This window comes from Scyliorhinus torazame, chromosome 22 (genome assembly GCF_047496885.1).
Source record: "Scyliorhinus torazame isolate Kashiwa2021f chromosome 22, sScyTor2.1, whole genome shotgun sequence".
Taxonomy (NCBI): Eukaryota; Metazoa; Chordata; class Chondrichthyes; order Carcharhiniformes; family Scyliorhinidae; genus Scyliorhinus; species Scyliorhinus torazame.
The window spans coordinates 112425175-112444725 of record NC_092728.1 but is presented as its reverse complement, the minus strand read 5'-3'; the positions used below and the strand labels follow the sequence as shown (position 1 = coordinate 112444725).

Genomic DNA, 19551 nt, shown 5'->3' with positions numbered 1-19551 from the left:
TCACTTTGTGCCCGTGTGTGTGTGTCACTTTGGTGTGTGTGTCACTGTGTGTGTGTGTGTGTGTCACTGTCTGTTTGTGTCACTGTGTGTGTGTGTGCGCCGGTGTGTGTGTGTCACTGTGTGTCTGTGTGTCACTTTGTGTGTGTGTGTCACTGTGTGTCTGTGTGTGTGTGTCACTGTGTGTCTGTGTCACTGTGTGTGTGTGTGTGTCACTGTGTGTATGTGACTGTGTGTGTCACTGTGTGTGTGTGTCACTGTGTGTGTGTGTGTCACTGTGTCTGTGTCACTGTGTGTGTGTGTCACTGTGTGTCTGTGTCACTGTGTGTGTGTGTGTGTCACTGTGTGTGTGTCATTGTGTGTGTGTGTCACTGTGTGTGTGTCACTGTGTGTCTGTGTCACTGTGTGTGTGTCACTGTGTGTGTGTCACTGTGTGTCTGTGTCACTGTGTGTGTGTATGTGTGTCACTGTGTGTCTGTGTCACTGTGTGTGTGCGTGTCACTGTGTGTGTGTCACTGTGTGTGTATGTGTGTCACTGTGTGTGTGTGGCACTCTGTGTCTGTGTCACTGTGTGTGTGCGTGTCACTGTGTGTGTCACTGTGTGTCAGTGTCACTGTGTGTGTGTGTGTCACTGTGTGTGTCACTGTGTGTGTGCCACTGTGTGTCTGTGTCACTGTGTGTGTGTGTCACTGTGTGTGTGTGTGTGTGTCACTGTGTGTGTGTCACTGTGTGTGTGTGTGTGTCACTGTGTGTCACTGTGTGTGTGTGTCACTGTGTGTATGTCACTGTGTGTGTCACTGTGTGTCTGTGTCACTGTGTGTGTGTGTGTGTCACTGTGTGTCTGTGTCACTGTGTGTGTGTGTGTCGCTGTGTGTGTGTGTCACTGTGTGTGTGTCACTGTGTGTGTGTGTCACTGTGCGTCTGTGTCACTGTGTGTGTGTGTGTGTGTCACTGTGTGTGTCACTGGGTGTGTGTGACACTGTGTGTCACTGTGTGTGTGTCACTGGGTGTGTGTGTCACTGTGTGTCACTGTGTGTGTGTCACTGTGTGTGTGTGTCACTGTGTGTGTGTGTGTGTCACTGTGTGTGTGTCACTGTGTGTGTGTGTGTGTCACTGTGTGCGTGTCACTGTGTGTGTCACTGTGTGTGTCACTGTGTGTCTGTGTCACTGTGTGTGTGTGTGTGTGTGTCACTGTGTGTGTGTCACTGTGTGTGTGTGTCACTGTGTGTGTCACTGTGTGTCACTGTGTGTGTGTCACTGTGTGTGTGTCACTGTGTGTCTGTGTGTGTCACTGTGTGTGTGTCACTGTGTGTGTGTCACTGTGTGTCTGTGTGTGTCACTGTGTGTGTCACTGTGTGTGTGTGTGTCACTGTGTGTGTGTGTCACTGTGTGTGTGTCACTGTGTGTGTCACTGTGTGTGTGTGTCACTGTGTGTGTGTCACTGTGTGTGTGTGTGTGTGTCACTGTGTGTGTGTCACTGTGTGTGTGTGTGTCACTGTGTGTGTGTGTGTGTGTGTCACTGTGTGTGTGTGTGTCACTGTGTGTGTCACTGTGTGTGTGTCACTGTGTGTTTGTGTGTCACTGTGTGTGTGTGTCACTGTGTGTGTGTCACTGTTTGTGTCACTGTGTGTGTGTCACTGTGTCACTGTGTGTGTGTCACTGTGTGTGTGTCATTGTGTGTGTGTGTCACTGTGTGTCTGTGTCACTGTGTGTGTGTATGTGTGTCACTGTGTGTCTGTGTCACTGTGTGTGTGCATGTCACTGTGTGTGTGTGTCACTGTGTGTGTATGTGTGTCACTGTGTGTGTGTGGCACTGTGTGTCTGTGTCACTGTGTGTGTGCGTGTCACTGTGTGTGTGTGTCACTGTGTGTCAGTGTCACGGTGTGTGTGTCACTGTTTGTGTCACTGTGTGTGTGTCACTGTGTGTGTGTCACTGTGTGTCTGTGTCACTGTGTGTCTGTGTCACTGTGTGTGTGCGTGTCACTGTGTGTGTCACTGTGTGTGTGTGTGTGTCACTGTGTGTGTGTGTCACTGTGTGTGTCACTGTGTGTGTCACTGTGTGTGTGTGTCACTGTGTGTCACTGTGTGTGTCACACTGTGTGTGTCACTGTGTCTGTGTGTGTGTCACTGTGTCTGTGTGTATGTCTCACTGTGTGTGTGTCTCACTGTGTGTGTGTGCCACTGTGTCTGTGTGTGTGTCACTGTGTGTGTGTGTGTCACTGTGTGTGGCACTGTGTGTGTGTCACTGTGTGCCTGTGTGTGTGTGTTAGTGTGTATGTGTGTCATTGTGTGTCTGCGTGTGTGTCTGTGTGTGTGTGTCACTGTGTGTCTGTCACTGTGTGCGTGTCACTGTGTGTCTGTGTGTGTGTCACTGTGTGTGTGTGTGTGTGTCACTGTGTGTGTGTGTCACTGTGTGTGTGAGTGTGTCACTGTGTGCCTCTGTGTGCCTGTGTGTCACTTTGTGCCCGTGTGTGTGTGTCACTTTGGTGTGTGTGTCACTGTGTGTGTGTGTCACTGTCTGTTTGTGTCACTGTGTGTGTGTGTGCGCCGGTGTGTGTGTGTCACTGTGTGTCTGTGTGTCACTTTGTGTGTGTGTGTCACTGTGTGTCTGTGTGTGTGTGTCACTGTGTGTCTGTGTCACTGTGTGTGTGTGTGTGTCACTGTGTGTGTGTGACTGTGTGTGTCACTGTGTGTGTGTGTCACTGTGTGTGTCACTGTGTCTGTGTCACTGTGTGTGTGTGTGTGTCACTGTGTGTCTGTGTCACTGTGTGTGTGTCACTGTGTGTCTGTGTCACTGTGTGTGTGTGTGTCACTGTGTGTGTGTCATTGTGTGTGTGTGTCACTGTGTGTCTGTGTCACTGTGTGTGTGTATGTGTGTCACTGTGTGTCTGTGTCACTGTGTGTGTGCGTGTCACTGTGTGTGTGTCACTGTGTGTGTATGTGTGTCACTGTGTGTGTGTGTCACTGTGTGTCTGTGTCACTGTGTGTGTGTGTGTGTCACTGTGTGTGTGTGACTGTGTGTGTCACTGTGTGTGTGTGTCACTGTGTGTGTCACTGTGTCTGTGTCACTGTGTGTGTGTGTGTGTCACTGTGTGTCTGTGTCACTGTGTGTGTGTCACTGTGTGTCTGTGTCACTGTGTGTGTGTGTGTCACTGTGTGTGTGTCATTGTGTGTGTGTGTCACTGTGTGTCTGTGTCACTGTGTGTGTGTATGTGTGTCACTGTGTGTCTGTGTCACTGTGTGTGTGCGTGTCACTGTGTGTGTGTCACTGTGTGTGTATGTGTGTCACTGTGTGTGTGTGGCACTGTGTGTCTGTGTCACTGTGTGTGTGCGTGTCACTGTGTGTCAGTGTCACTGTGTGTCAGTGTCACTGTGTGTGTGTGTGTCACTGTGTGTGTCACTGTGTGTGTGCCACTGTGTGTCTGTGTCACTGTGTGTGTGTGTCACTGTGTGTGTGTGTGTGTGTGTCACTGTGTGTGTGTCACTGTGTGTGTGTGTGTGTCACTGTGTGTCACTCTGTGTGTGTGTCACTGTGTGTATGTCACTGTGTGTGTCACTGTGTGTCTGTGTCACTGTGTGTGTGTGTGTGTCACTGTGTGTCTGTGTCACTGTGTGTGTGTGTGTCGCTGTGTGTGTGTGTGTGTGTCACTGTGTGTGTGTCACTGTGTGTGTGTGTCACTGTGCGTCTGTGTCACTGTGTGTGTGTGTGTGTGTGTCACTGTGTGTGTCACTGGGTGTGTGTGACACTGTGTGTCACTGTGTGTGTGTCACTGGGTGTGTGTGTCACTGTGTGTGTCACTGTGTGTGTGTGTCACTGTGTGTGTGTGTGTGTCACTGTGTGTCTGTGTCACTGTGTGTGTGTCACTGTGTGTGTGTGTGTGTCACTGTGTGCGTGTCACTGTGTGTGTCACTGTGTGTCTGTGTCACTGTGTGTGTGTGTGTGTCACTGTGTGTGTGTCACTGTGTGTGTGTGTCACTGTGTGTGTCACTGTGTGTCACTGTGTGTGTGTCACTGTGTGTGTGTCACTGTGTGTCTGTGTGTGTCACTGTGTGTGTGTCACTGTGTGTGTGTCACTGTGTGTCTGTGTGTGTCACTGTGTGTGTCACTGTGTGTGTGTGTGTCACTGTGTGTGTGTCACTGTGTGTGTGTGTGTGTGTGTCACTGTGTGTGTGTCACTGTGTGTGTGTGTGTGTGTCACTGTGTGTGTGTCACTGTGTGTGTGTGTGTCACTGTGTGTGTGTGTGTGTGTCACTGTGTGTGTGTGTGTCACTGTGTGTGTCACTGTGTGTGTCACTGTGTGTCACTGTGTGTGTGTCACTGTGTGTTTGTGTGTCACTGTGTGTGTGTGTGTGTGTGTGTCACTGTGTGTGTGTGTCACTGTTTGTGTCACTGTGTGTGTGTCACTGTGTGTGTGTCACTGTGTGTGTGTCACTGTTTGTGTCACTGTGTGTGTGTCACTGTGTGTGTGTCATTGTGTGTGTGTGTCACTGTGTGTCTGTGTCACTGTGTGTGTGTATGTGTGTCACTGTGTGTCTGTGTCACTGTGTGTGTGCGTGTCACTGTGTGTGTGTGTCACTGTGTGTGTATGTGTGTCACTGTGTGTGTGTGGCACTGTGTGTCTGTGTCACTGTGTGTGTGCGTGTCACTGTGTGTGTGTGTCACTGTGTGTCAGTGTCACTGTGTGTGTGTGTCACTGTGTGTGTCACTGTGTGTCTGTGTCACTGTGTGTGTGTGTCACTCTGTGTGTCACTGTGTGTGTGCCACTGTGTGTCTGTGTCACTGTGTGTGTGTGTGTCACTGTGTGTGTGTGTGTGTGTGTGTGTGTCACTGTGTGTGTGTCACTGTGTGTGTGTGTGTCACTGTGTGTCACTCTGTGTGTGTGTCTGTGTGTGTGTGTGTATGTCACTGTGTGTGTGTCACTGCGTGTCTGTGTCACTGTGTGTGTGTGTCACTGTGTGTCTGTGTCACTGTGTGTGTGTGTGTGTCACTGTGTGTGTGTGTCACTGTGTGTGTGTCACTGTGTCTGTGTGTCACTGTGTGTCTGTGTCACTGTGTGTGTGTGTCACTGTGTGTGTCACTGTGTGTGTCACTGTGTGTGTGTCACTGTGTGTGTGTCACTGTGTGTGTGTGTGTGTCACTGTGTGTCTGTGTCACTGTGTGTGTGTCACTGTGTGTGTGTGTGTGTCACTGTGTGCGTGTCACTGTTTGAGTGTCACTGTGTGTCTGTGTGTGTCACTGTGTGTGTCACTGTGTGTCTGTGTCACTGTGTGTGTGTGTGTGTGTGTCACTGTGTGTGTGTCACTGTGTGTGTGTGTGTGTCACTGTGTGTGTCACTGTCTGTCACTGTGTGTGTGTCACTGTGTGTCTGTGTGTGTCACTGTGTGTGTGTCACTGTGTGTGTGTCACTGTGTGTCTGTGTGTGTCACTGTGTGTGTCACTGTGTGTGTGTGTCACTGTGTGTGTGTCACTGTGTGTGTGTGTGTCACTGTGTGTGTGTCACTGTGTGTGTGTGTCACTGTGTGTGTCACTGTGTGTGTGTCACTGTGTGTGTGTCACTGTGTGTGTGTGTCACTGTGTGTGTGTCACTGTTTGTGTCACTGTGTGTGTGTCACTGTGTGTGGGTGTGTCACTGTGTGTGTGTCACTGTGTGTGTGTGTGTGTGTCACTGTGTGTGTGTCACTGTGTGTGTGCGTGTCACTGTGTGTGTGTGTGTGTGTCACTGTGTGTGTCACTGTGTGTGTGTGTGTCACTGTGTGTGTGTCACTGTGTGTCACTGTGTGTGTGTCACTGTGTTTGTGTGTCACTGTGTGTGTGTGTGTGTCACTGTGTGTGTGTGTCACTGTGTGTGTGTCACTGTTTGTGTCACTGTGTGTGTGTCACTGTGTGTGTGGGTGTCACTGTGTGTCACTCTGTGTGTGTGTCACTGTGTGTGTGTGTGTGTATGTCACTGTGTGTGTGTCACTGTGTGTCTGTGTCGCTGTGTGTGTCACTGTGTGTGTCACTGTGTGTCTGTGTCACTGTGTGTGTGTCACTGTGTGTGTGTGTGTCGCTGTGTGTGTGTGTGTGTGTCACTGTGTGTGTGTCACTGTGTCTGTGTGTCACTGTGTGTCTGTGTCACTGTGTGTGTGCGTGTGTGTGTCACTGTGTGTGTCACTGTGTGTGTGTGTCACTGTGTGTCACTGTGTGTGTGTGTGTGTCACTGTGTGTCTGTGTCACTGTGTGTGTGTCACTGTGTGTGTGTGTGTGTCACTGTGTGCGTGTCACTGTGTGTCACTGTGTGTGTCACTGTGTGTCTGTGTCACTGTGTGTGTGTGTGTGTGTGTCACTGTGTGTGTGTCACTGTTTGTGTCACTGTGTGTGTGTCACTGTGTTTGTGGGTGTCACTGTGTGTCACTCTGTGTGTGTGTCACTGTGTGTGTGTGTGTGTATGTCACTGTGTGTGTGTCACTGTGCGTCTGTGTCACTGTGTGTGTGTGTCACTGTGTGTGTCACTGTGTGTCTGTGTCACTGTGTGTGTGTGTGTGTGTCACTGTGTGTGTGTGTCACTGTGTGTGTGTGTGTCGCTGTCACTGTGTGTGTGTCACTGTGTGTGTGTCACTGTGTCTGTGTGTCACTGTGTGTCTGTTTCACTGTGTGTGTGTGTGTGTGTGTCACTGTGTGTGTCACTGTGTGTGTGTGTCACTGTGTGTCACTGTGTGTGTGTCACTGTGTGTGTGTGTCACTGTGTGTGTGTGTGTGTCACTGTGTGTCTGTGTCACTGTGTGTGTGTCACTGTGTGTGTGTGTGTGTCACTGTGTGCGTGTCACTGTGTGTGTGTCACTGTGTGTGTCACTGTGTGTCTGTGTCACTGTGTGTGTGTGTGTGTGTGTGTGTGTGTCACTGTGTGTGTGTGTGTCACTGTGTGTGTGTCACTGTGTGTGTGTGTGTCACTGTGTGTGTCACTGTGTGTGTGTCACTGTGTGTCACTGTGTGTGTGTCACTGTGTGTTTGTGTGTCACTGTGTGTGTGTGTGTCACTGTGTGTGTGTCACTGTTTGTGTCACTGTGTGTGTGTCACTGTGTGTGTGTCACTGTGTGTGTGTGTGTGTGTCACTGTGTGTGTGTCACTGTGTGTGTGTGTCACTGTGTGTGTGTCACTGTGTGTGTGTCACTGTGTGTCACTGTGTGTGTGTCACTGTGTGTTTGTGTGTCTGTGTGTGTGTGTGTGTCACTGTTTGTGTCACTGTGTGTGTGTCACTGTGTGTGTCACTGTTTGTGTCACTGTTTGTGTCACTGTGTGTGTCACTGTGTGTGTGTCACTGTGTGTGTGTCACTGTTTGTGTCACTGTGTGTGTGTCACTGTGTGTGTGTCACTGTTTGTGTCACTGTGTGTGTGTCACTGTGTGTGTGTCACTGTTTGTGTCACTGTTTGTGTGTCACTGTGTGTGTGTCACTGTGTGTGTGTGTGTGTGTGTGTCACTGTGTGTGTGTCACTGTGTGTGTCACTGTGTGTGTGTCACTGTGTGTCACTGTGTGTGTGTCACTGTGTGTTTGTGTGTCACTGTGTGTGTGTGTGTGTCACTGTGTGTGTGTCACTGTTTGTGTCACTGTGTGTGTGTCACTGTGTGTGTGTCACTGTTTGTGTCACTGTGTGTGTGTCACTGTGTGTGTCACTGTGTGTGTGTCACTGTGTGTGTGTCACTGTTTGTGTCACTGTGTGTGTCACTGTGTGTGTGTCACTGTGTGTGTGTCACTGTTTGTGTCACTGTGTGTGTGTCACTGTGTGTGTCACTGTGTGTGTGTCACTGTGTGTGTGTCACTGTTTGTGTCACTGTGTGTGTGTCACTGTGTGTGTGTCACTGTGTGTGTCACTGTGTGTGTGTCACTGTTTGTGTCACTGTGTGTGTGTCACTGTGTGTGTGTCACTGTTTGTATCACTGTGTGTGTGTCACTGTGTGTGTGGAAGGACAACAAGAATGATTCTGGGACATGAGCTTCATTGTTGATGAACTGGGTTCAGTTTCACAAACTCAATGGGTGAGTTTCTGTGTTTGGGAGACATTCCGTTGTGGCCGCGTCGGTGCCGTGCCGAGCTCCCAAAATATAAATGGCTGCAGAATGGCCGGGTCTGTGGCCGGGTCTGTGGCCGGGTCTGTGGCCGGGCATGTGGCCGGGTCTGTGGCCGGGCCTGTGGCCGGGTCTGTGGCCGGGTCTGTGGCCGGGTCTGTGGCCGGGTCTGTGGCCGGGTCTGTGGCCGGGCCTGTGGCCGGGTCTGTGCTTGGCGACGACTTGCAGAGGTTAAGCCAACATGGCTCCGGCTGTGTGTGGACCCAACCTGGCAGATAGTGCCCCCCGCCACCCCCGGGCCACCCCCGGGCCACCACCCCCAGCCCTCACGGAAGCCCCCCCCCCCCCGGCCAGCAGCGCGGCTCCCGTATGACTGTGGTGATGCTGGACACAGTCCGCAGCTTCCACTCCGGGTTCCCGCAGGGCTGGGACCTCGCGGCCCCCACGCCGTCGTGAACCCGGCCCACCGGGGACAGGCCCCCACGCCGCGTCCTGAGGCCGTCCCAACAGCATGCGCTGCCTGACCCGATGATGCCATTTCGAAGAGGGCGGAGGAAACCGCACTCAAACCGGCGGCACCCCTGATTTGGGAGTCAGGAGGGATTCTCCTCCCTATCGCCAATTATGATATCAGCATCGGGGAACTCACCTGGATAATATACCTGCTGACTCAAACAGAGGAAGCAGACCCTGTCAATTCCTGGGGAGAGAAAATCAGTCAACTGGGTTAGGCCCCCTCAGATCTTTGATCTGCAAGCCATTCATTCATTGCTCTTTGATGGGGGGGTGTCTGGTGGGCAGTGTGGAGGGGAAGGATGGTCCTTCAATGGACTTTGGAAGCAACTCCCTTAAAGACTTACCGCCTTGGCAAATTGTTTGGGTTTGGAAGAGGGAGCAATATTATAGTTGTTAGGATACTATTGTAAAACCTTTGTCTGTTCTGTGTTTCCATTTTAATTACTGTCCTGGCTGCCTTTAATCTACAGTCTACCTGCTAGCTGCTGCAAACGAAAATCACCTCTGGCCTAATGGACTAGCCAGGACTTCCCTTTAGGTTCTGTGGCAGAGCCCATGATGTCAGTTGATAGACTTGGCAAACAGCCAATTGGTGAATTTGGAATGATGAGGGGTCACCTGTTCTTGCTGCTGACTCCGAATCTTCAGGAAGGAGGGTCTTGTGAAGAGTTCCATTTTGTCCTGAGTTCTGTGAGGAGAGATTCAGCCAGGAAGTAGCTGGAATCTCCCCCCCCTCTCTCTTTCTCTCTCTGCCAGGCGATTTAAAAACCTCCGAGTCAGACCTGTGAAGTCGCTCCTGTTTTAAAGACAGACAGATTCTCACCAGGTCTGTAATACAATAATCCCCTGTCTGAATGGCTGGGAAGAACCCAGACCCGATTGGTGGGTAGAGTAGGTGATTCGGACACGTGGGCTGTCAGTCTCCTCTATTGCCTGGTTTCATTCTTATATAACCCTATACAGCCTTGTTTAGCCTGCGTAACCCTGTCTACCCACTTTAGCCACAGCATCAGCATGTTTAATAAACCAGCAAGGACTCAGGTGAATGAAATCCTATCACTTACATTGACAGGAAAGTTGGACAATTCCGGGATTCGCTTGTTCTACACTCCTACATTACGGAAGTTCAATGCCGGGATCATGGAGCTGGGGCTTGTTTACACACCAGTCATGGCTATTCCACCACGGGAAGCAAGCTTTGTACTCAGGGGTTACTGTACAGCAGATTGTACCCAGCAGGTGAGTGATGCACAGTGTCTCAGACTGATCACCTGGTCATAGAACAGGGCAAAGAATGAGATGCGAGAGAGTGACCGGGACACAGAGAGTGACCGGGACACAGAGAGTGACCGGGACACAGAGAGTGACCGGGACACAGAGAGTGACCGAGACACAGAGAGTGACCGAGACACAGAGAGTGACCGAGACACAGAGAGTGACCGGGACATAGAGAGTGACCGAGACACAGAGAGTGACCGAGACACAGAGAGTGAACGGGACACAGAGAGTGAACGGGACACAGAGAGTGACCGGGACATAGAGAGTGACCGGGACATAGAGAGTGACCGAGACACAGAGAGTGACTGAGACACAGAGAGTGACCGAGACATAGAGAGTGACCGGGACACAGAGAGTGAACGGGACACAGAGAGTGACCGGGACATAGAGAGTGACCGGGACACAGAGAGTGAACGGGACACAGAGAGTGACCGGGACATAGAGAGTGACCGGGACATAGAGAGTGACCGAGACACAGAGAGTGACTGAGACACAGAGAGTGACCGAGACATAGAGAGTGACCGAGACACAGAGAGTGACCGGGACACAGAGAGTGACCGGGACACAGAGAGTGAACGGGACACAGAGAGTGACCGGGACATAGAGAGTGACCGGGACATAGAGAGTGACCGAGACACAGAGAGTGACTGAGACACAGAGAGTGACCGAGACATAGAGAGTGACCGAGACACAGAGAGTGACCGAGACACAGAGAGTGACCGAGACACAGAGAGTGACCGAGACACAGAGAATGACTGGGACACAGAGAGTGACTGGGACACAGAGAGTGACTGGGACACAGAGAGTGACCGGGACACAGAAAGACTGGGACACAGAGAGTGACCGGGACACAGAGAGTGACCAAGACACAGAGAGTGACCGGGACACAGAGAGTGAACGGGACACAGAGAGTGACCGGGACACAGAGAGTGACCGGGACACAGAGAGTGACCGAGACACAGAGAGTGAGGGACACAGAGAGTGACCGGGACACAGAGAGTGACCGAGACACAGAGAGTGACCGGGACACAGAGAGTGAACGGGACACAGAGAGTGACCGAGACACAGAGAGTGACCGGGACACAGAGAGTGACCGGGACACAGAGAGTGACCGGGACACAGAGAGTGACCGGGACACAGAGAGTGACCGAGACACAGAGAGTGACCGGGACACAGAGAGTGACCGGGACACAGAGAGTGAGGGACACAGAGAGTGACCGGGACACAGAGAGTGACCGAGACACAGAGAGTGAGGGACACAGAGAGTGACCAAGACACAGAGAGTGAGGGACACAGAGTTACTGAGACACAGAGAGTGACCGGGACACAGAGAGTGACCGTGACACAGAGAGTGACCGTGACACAGAGAGTGACCGTGACACAGAGAGTGAGGGACACAGAGTTACTGAGACACAGAGAGTGACTGAGACACAGAGAGTGAGGGACACAGAGAGCGACTGAGACACAGAGAGCGACTGAGACACAGAGAGCGACTGAGACACAGAGAGTGACTGAGACACAGAGAGTGACTGAGACACAGAGAGTGACCGTGACACAGAGAGTGAGGGACAGAGAATGACCGGGATACAGAGAGTGACTGGGACACAGAGAGTGAACGGGACACAGAGAGTGAACGGGACACAGAGAGTGACCGGGAGAGTGACTGGGACACAGAGAGTGACCGAGACACAGAGAGTGACCGGGGCACAGAGAGTGAGGGACACAGAGTGACTGAGACACAGAGAGTGACTGAGACACAGAGAGTGACTGAGACACAGAGAGTGACCGTGACACAGAGAATGACTGGGACACAGAGAGTGACCGGGACACAGAGAGTGACCGGGACACAGAGAGTGACCGAGACACAGAGAGTGACCGAGACATAGGGAGTGACCGAGACATAGAGAGTGATCGAGACATAGAGAGTGACCGAGACACAGAGAGTGACCGAGACACAGAGAGTGAGGGACAGAGAATGACTGGGACACAGAGAGTGACCGGGACACAGAGAGTGAGGGACAGAGAATGACTGGGACACAGAGAGTGACCGGGACACAGAGAGTGACCGAGACACAGAGAGTGACCGAGACACAGAGAGTGACCAGGACATAGAGAGTGACCGAGACACAGAGAGTGACCGAGACACAGAGAGTGACCGAGACACAGAGAGTGACCGGGACACAGAGAGTGACCGGGATACAGAGAGTGACTGGGACACAGAGAGTGAACGGGACACAGAGAGTGAACGGGACACAGAGAGTGAACGGGACACAGAGAGTGACCGGGACACAGAGAGTGACCGGAAGAGTGACTGGGACACAGAGAGTGACCGGGACACAGAGAGTGACCGAGACACAGAGAGTGACCGAGACACAGAGAGTGAGGGACAGAGAATGACTGGGACACAGAGAGTGACCGGGACACAGAGAGTGACTGGGACACAGAGAGTGAGGGACAGAGAATGACTGGGACACAGAGAGTGACCGGGACACAGAGAGTGACCGGGACACAGAGAGTGACCGAGACACAGAGAGTGAACGGGACATAGAGAGTGACCGAGACACAGAGAGTGACCGAGACACAGAGAGTGACCGGGACACAGAGAGTGACCGGGACACAGAGAGTGACCGAGACACAGAGAGTGACCGGGACACAGAGAGTGACCGGGACACAGAGAGTGACCGGGACACAGAGAGTGACCGGGACACAGAGAGTGACCAAGACACAGGAGTGAGGGACAGAGAATGACTGGGACGCAGAGAGTGACCGGGACACGGAGAGTGACCGGGGCACGGAGAGTGACCGGGACACAGAGAGTGACCAAGACACAGAGAGTGAGGGACAGAGAGTGACCGGGACACAGAGAGTGACCGGGACACAGAGAGTGACCGGGACACAGAGTGACCGAGACACAGAGAGTGACCGGGACACAGAGAGTGACCGAGACACAGAGAGTGACCGAGACACAGAGAGTGACCGTGACACAGAGAGTGACCGGGACACAGAGAGTGACCGGGACACAGAGAGTGACCGGGACACAGAGAGTGAACGGGACACAGAGAGTGACCGAGACACAGAGAGTGACCGGGACACAGAGAGTGACCGGGACACAGAGAGTGAGGGACACAGAGAGTGACCGGGACACAGAGAGTGACCGAGACACAGAGAGTGAGGGACACAGAGAGTGACCAAGACACAGAGAGTGAGGGACACTGAGTTACTGAGACACAGAGAGTGACCGTGACACAGAGAGTGACCGTGACACAGAGAGTGACCGTGACACAGAGAGTGAGGGACACAGAGTTACTGAGACACAGAGAGTGACCGAGACACAGAGAGTGAGGGACACAGAGAGCGACTGAGACACAGAGAGTGACTGAGACACAGAGAGTGACTGAGACACAGAGAGTGACTGAGACACAGAGAGTGACCGTGACACAGAGAGTGAGGGACAGAGAATGACCGGGATACAGAGAGTGAACGGGACACAGAGAGTGACCGGGACACAGAGAGTGACCGGGAGAGTGACTGGGACACAGAGAGTGACCGAGACACAGAGAGTGACCGGGGCACAGAGAGTGAGGGACACAGAGTGACTGAGACACAGAGAGTGACTGAGACACAGAGAGTGACTGAGACACAGAGAGTGACCGTGACACAGAGAGTGACCGTGACACAGAGAATGACTGGGACACAGAGAGTGACTGGGACACAGAGAGTGACCGGGACACAGAGAGTGACCGAGACACAGAGAGTGACCAGGACATAGAGAGTGACCGAGACACAGAGAGTGACCGAGACACAGAGAGTGACCGAGACACAGAGAGTGACCGGGACACAGAGAGTGACCGAGACACAGAGAGTGACCGGGATACAGAGAGTGACTGGGACACAGAGAGTGAACGGGACACAGAGAGTGAACGGGACACAGAGAGTGACCGGGACACAGAGAGTGACCGGAAGAGTGACTGGGACACAGAGAGTGACCGGGACACAGAGAGTGACCGAGACACAGAGAGTGACCGAGACACAGAGAGTGAGGGACAGAGAATGACTGGGACACAGAGAGTGACCGGGACACAGAGAGTGACTGGGACACAGAGAGTGAGGGACAGAGAATGACTGGGACACAGAGAGTGACCGGGACACAGAGAGTGACCGGGACACAGAGAGTGACCGGGACACAGAGAGTGACCGAGACACAGAGAGTGAACGGGACATAGAGAGTGACCGAGACACAGAGAGTGACCGAGACACAGAGAGTGACCGGGACACAGAGAGTGACCGAGACACAGAGAGTGACCGTGACACAGAGAGTGACCGTGACACAGAGAGTGACCGAGACATAGAGAGTGACCAAGACATAGAGAGTGACCGAGACACAGAGAGTGACCGAGACACAGAGAGTGAGGGACAGAGAATGACTGGGACACAGAGAGTGACCGGGACACAGAGAGTGACTGGGACACAGAGAGTGACCGAGACACAGAGAGTGAGGGACAGAGAGTGACCGGGACACAGAGAGTGACCGGGACACAGAGAGTGACCGAGACATAGAGAGTGACCGAGACACAGAGAGTGACCGAGACACAGAGAGTGACCGAGACACAGAGAGTGAGGGACAGAGAATGACTGGGACACAGAGAGTGACCGTGACACAGAGAGTGACCGAGACATAGAGAGTGACCGAGACATAGAGAGTGACCGAGACACAGAGAGTGACCGAGACACAGAGAGTGACCGAGACACAGAGAGTGAGGGACAGAGAATGACTGGGACACAGAGAGTGACCGGGACACAGAGAGTGACCGGGACACAGAGAGTGACCGAGACACAGAGAGTGACCGGGACATAGAGAGTGACCGAGACACAGAGAGTGACCGGGACACAGAGAGTGACCGGGACATAGAGAGTGACCGGGACATAGAGAGTGACCGGGACATAGAGAGTGACCGAGACACAGAGAGTGACTGAGATACAGAGAGTGACCGAGACACAGAGAGTGACCGAGACACAGAGAGTGACCGGGACACAGAGAGTGACTGGGTGGGACACAGAGAGTGACTGGGACACAGAGAGTGACTGAGACACAGAGAATGACTGGGACACAGAGAGTGACTGGGACACAGAGAGTGACTGGGACACAGAGAGTGACCGGGACACAGAAAGACTGGGACACAGAGAGTGACCGGGACACAGAGAGTGACCAAGACACAGAGAGTGACCGGGACACAGAGAGTGAACTGGAACTGGTAGAAAGTGAGCACTGGGAAGGGGGGGTGGTGAGGGGGGTCAGACTGGAGCAGTGTTTGACCAGGAAGAGTGACGGGAGACGGATGGTGACCGGTGTAAAGAATGAACTGGGCAGGGATTGAGGGCCACAAACACATTCGGTCTGCTCTCGATCACAGTCAGTGAATTGTTAACCATTTTGTACAATCACTAAAGGTGTGTTGTTGATGTTTTGGATTTGTTCCTTTCCCAGAGCCTGCCTGAGTCTGGCATCCACATCTTTGCCTCACAGCTGCACACTCACCTTGCTGGTAGAGAGGTGAAGACTGTCCTTGTTCAGGGTGGCGTTGAGCTGGCCATTGTCAATGCTGATAGACATTATAGCACTCACTTTCAGGTATGGCTTGCTTGTTGCTCCATTCGTGTTCAAGTCTGAACAAGGCTAGTCTGGGCTCTCAAATCTACTCTAACAAAAGCAAACGTACAGATTAGGAACTGGATCAGGCCACAGCCCCTCGAGCCTGCTCTTGCCCTTTAATAAGATCATGGCTGATCTGACTGTGGCATCAACTTCATATTTCTGCCAACCCCGATCCCCTTCGACTCCCTCGTTAATCAAGAATCGACCGACTTCTGCCTTTAAAATATTCATTGACCCGGTCTCGGAATCTTCCAAAGGTTGGTGACCAGGGGCGTCATTCTCCGACCCCCCGCCTGGTTGGAGAATCGCCGGGGGCTGCCGTGAATCCCGCCCCTGCCGGTTGCCGAAGTCTCCGGTACCGAATATTCGGCGGGGGCGGGAATCGGGCCGCGCCGGTTGGCGGGCCCCCCCGTTGGATTCTCTGGCCCGGATGGGCCGAAGTCCCGCCGATAAATTGCCTGTCCTGCCGACGTGGATTAAACCACCTTCTGAACGGCGGGACAAGGCGGCGTGGGCGGGCTCCGGGGTCCTGGGGGGGGGCGCGGGGCGATCTGGCCCCGGGGGGTGACCCACGGTGGCTTGGCCCGCGATCGGGGCCCACCGATCCGCGGGCGGGCCTGTGCCGTGGGCGCACTCTTTCTCCACCATGGCGGAGGCGGAAGAGACTCCCTCCACTGCGCATGCGTGGGAAACTGTCAGCTGACGCTCCCGTGCATGCGCCGCCCCGAGATGTCATTTCCGCGCCAGCTGGCAGGGCAACAAAGGCCGTTTCCGCCAGCTGGCGGGGCGGAAATTCCTCCGGCGTCGGCCTAGCCCCTCAATGTTGGGGCTCAGCCCCCAAAGATGCGGAGCATTCCGCATCTTTGGGGCGGCGCGATGCCCGTCTGGTGCCGTTTTGGGTGCCAGTCGGCGGACATCGCGCCATTTCGGGAGACTTTCGCCCTCTCTGAGAGAAAGGGGGGGGGATTCTCCACTCCCACGCCGGTTGGAAGAATCGCCTGGGCCGCCAAAATTCCCCGGGACGCCGGTTCGATGCCCTCCCGCGATTCTTCCAAGCGGCGGGAACGGCCCCGTCGAGTTTCATGGGCCGCAGGCCGGAGAATCGCTGGAGACACCGAAAATGGTGATTCTCCGGCACCCCCGCTATTCTCAGACACGGATGGGCCGAGCGGCCAGGCCAAAACGGCGGTGCCCACCGATTGTCGGGCCGTCCTCTCTGAAGGAGGACCTCCTTCCTTCCGCGGCCCCGCAAGATCCGTCCGCCATCTTCTTGCGAGGTGGACTTAGACGGCAACCACGCATGCGCGGGTGACGCCCGTTATGCGGCGCCGCTTTTACGCGGGCGACAAGGCCGGGCGCGGGTAGATGGCGCGGCCCCGATCCTAGCCCATTGTTGGGGCCTGAATCGGTCGGGACCGGGGCCGTTTCGCACCGTCGTGAACCTCGCGTCCACTTCGGCGCGGGAGTGGAGAATCCCGCCCAGGGTTTCTTCCCATTTATATCTTAAATGGGAGTTTAATCTGTGTCCCCGTGTTCCAGCAACTCATCAATCACCCCCTCTGCCTGTTGTACCAACCAGGAACAGCGAGGCCATTCAGCACCTTGAACCCTTTCCAACATTTAGTCAGGTTGTGGCTCTACCTGCCTGGATTCCATACTGATCCCTTCATCACCCTGCCAATAAAAATCCATCAATCCTACTTATGAAATATTTAATTGATCCTCAACAGTTTTATGTGTGAAAGTGAGTTTCCGATTTCCCCTCCTCGCCGGGTCAGGAAGTGTTCCTGACATCACCGCTCAACAGCCCAGCCCAAAATGTGAGGTTCTTGCCGCTTGTCCCAGGCTCCCCCACCCCCATTCCTGCCCCCCAATGGGAAATAGTTTCTCTTGACCCTATCAAACCCTTTAAACATTTTAAACACCTCAATTAGTCCATCCCTTGATCTCGTAAACTCAATGTATGAGTGTAGTGGTCCAGGAGACACGGAGATGAAGGTTCAAACAGATTTATTCTAAACTCAAAGGTAAAGTTGCACAACATGGCTGCCCAGCCCAGGACTCCACCCGTTACCATGGGAACTTGTGCTTCACCAGCCCCACAGAGAGATCGGTAAGTGATTCCTCGTGGTCCTGGTGAGGGCTTTCACCCCCCGCACCCCCCCCCCCCCACCCCCCCCCCCCCCCCCCCCGCCCCGCCCCAAGCCCAGATCCTTCCTCACTCCCGCGACAATGAGGCCTCTTTTGCCTCTTTGCACACGGCCTTGTGCCCACTCTCAGCGGACCTGGATTCGGGTGCATGAAACGGACGAGGGGTCGTTGCTTCCTCGCCAAGGGTTGAAGGACCCCTGATGGGGGCTTTTCCTTGATAGCACATTGAACATAGAACAGTACAGCACAGTACAGGCCCTTCGGCCCACAATGTTGTGCCGACCATTTATCCTAATCTAAGATCAACCTAACCTACACCCCTTCAGTTTACTGCTGTCCATGTGCCTGTCTAAGTGTCGCTTAAATGTCCCGAATGACTCTGACTCCACCACCTCTGCTGGCAGTGCTTTCCACACACCCACCACTCTCTGTGTAAAGAACCGACCTCTGACATCTCCCCTATACCTTCCTCCAATCACCTTAAAATTATGTCCCCCCGTGACAGCCATTTCCACCCTGGGGAAAAGTCTCTGGCTATCCACTCTATCCATGCCTCTCATCACCTTGTACACCTCTATCGAGTCACCTCTCTGCCTTCTTCGCTCCAGTGAGAAAAGCCCTAGCTCCTTCAATCTTTCTTCATAAGACATGCCCTCCAGTCCAGGCAGCATCCTGGTAAATCTCCTCTGTACCCTCTCCAAAGCATCCACATCCTTCCTATAATGAGGCGACCAGAACTGGACACAATATTCCAAGTGTGGTCTAACCAAGGTTTTATAAAGCTGCAGCAAAACCTCGCGGCTCTTAAACACAATCTCCCTATTAATGAAAGCCAACACACCATACGCCTTCTTAACAACCCTATCAACCTGGGTGGCAACTTTGAGGGATCTATGTACGTGGACCCCAAGATCCCTCTGTTCCTCCACACTTCCAAGAATCCTGCCTTTAACCCTGTATTCAGCATTCAAATTCGACCTTCCAAAATGAATCACTTCACATTTATCTCGGTTGAACTCCATCTGCCACTTCTCAGCCCAGCTCTGCATCCTGTCAATGTCCTGTTGTAACCTGCAACAACCCTCAACACTATCTACAACTCCCCCAACTTTTGTGTCATCGGCAAACTTACTAACCCACCCTTCCACTTCTTCACCCAAGTCATTTATAAAAACCACAAAGAGCAGATGTCCCAGAACAGATCCTTGCGGGACACCACTGATCACTGACCTCCAAGTGGAATACTTTCCATCCACTACCACTCGCCGTCTTCTTTCGGCCAGCCAATTCTGTATCCAGACATCCAAATTTCCCTGTATCCCGTGCCCCCTAACTTTCTGAATGAGCCTACCATGGGGAACCTCATCAAATGTCTTACTGAAATCCATATACACCACATCCACTGCCCGACCTTCATCAATGTGTCTCATCACATCCTCAAAGAATTCAATGAGGCTTGTGAGGCATGACCTGCCCCTCACAAAGCCATGCTGACTATCTTTAATCAAACTATGTTTTTCATAATAATCCTATCTCTCAGAATCCTTTCCAATATTTTGCTCACCACAGACGTAAGACTGACTGGTCTGTAATTCCCACGGATTTCCCTATTCCCTTTCTTGAAAGGGGAACAACATTCGCCTCCCTCCAATCATCCGGTACTACTCCAGTGGAGAGTGAGGATGCAAAGATCATCGCCAACGGCGCAGCAATCTCCTCCCTCGCTTCCTGTCAGGCCCAGGGAACTTATCTATCCTGATGCTTTTTTAAATTTCCAGTTCATCCTCCTTCTAATATCAACTTGTTTGAGTCTATTAACCTGGTTCACACTGTTCTCATGAGCAACAAGTTCCCTCTAGTGAATACTGAAGCAAAGTATTCATTTAGGGCCTCCCCCATCTCCTCAGACT

At 52.9% G+C, this 19551-nt stretch overlaps 1 protein-coding gene across 2 annotated transcripts in view; it reads left to right on the top strand.

Moving 5' to 3' along the window:
• Nucleotides 1-19551, top strand: part of dbh (dopamine beta-hydroxylase (dopamine beta-monooxygenase)) — an 85012-nt gene that overhangs the window by 40842 nt on the left and 24619 nt on the right. For both annotated transcript variants that reach the window (XM_072488949.1, XM_072488948.1), the window contains 2 exons: nucleotides 9632-9798; nucleotides 15323-15466. In XM_072488949.1, coding sequence (XP_072345050.1) covers nucleotides 9632-9798; nucleotides 15323-15466 — 311 coding nt within the window. The remainder of the gene's footprint in view (nucleotides 1-9631; nucleotides 9799-15322; nucleotides 15467-19551) is intronic.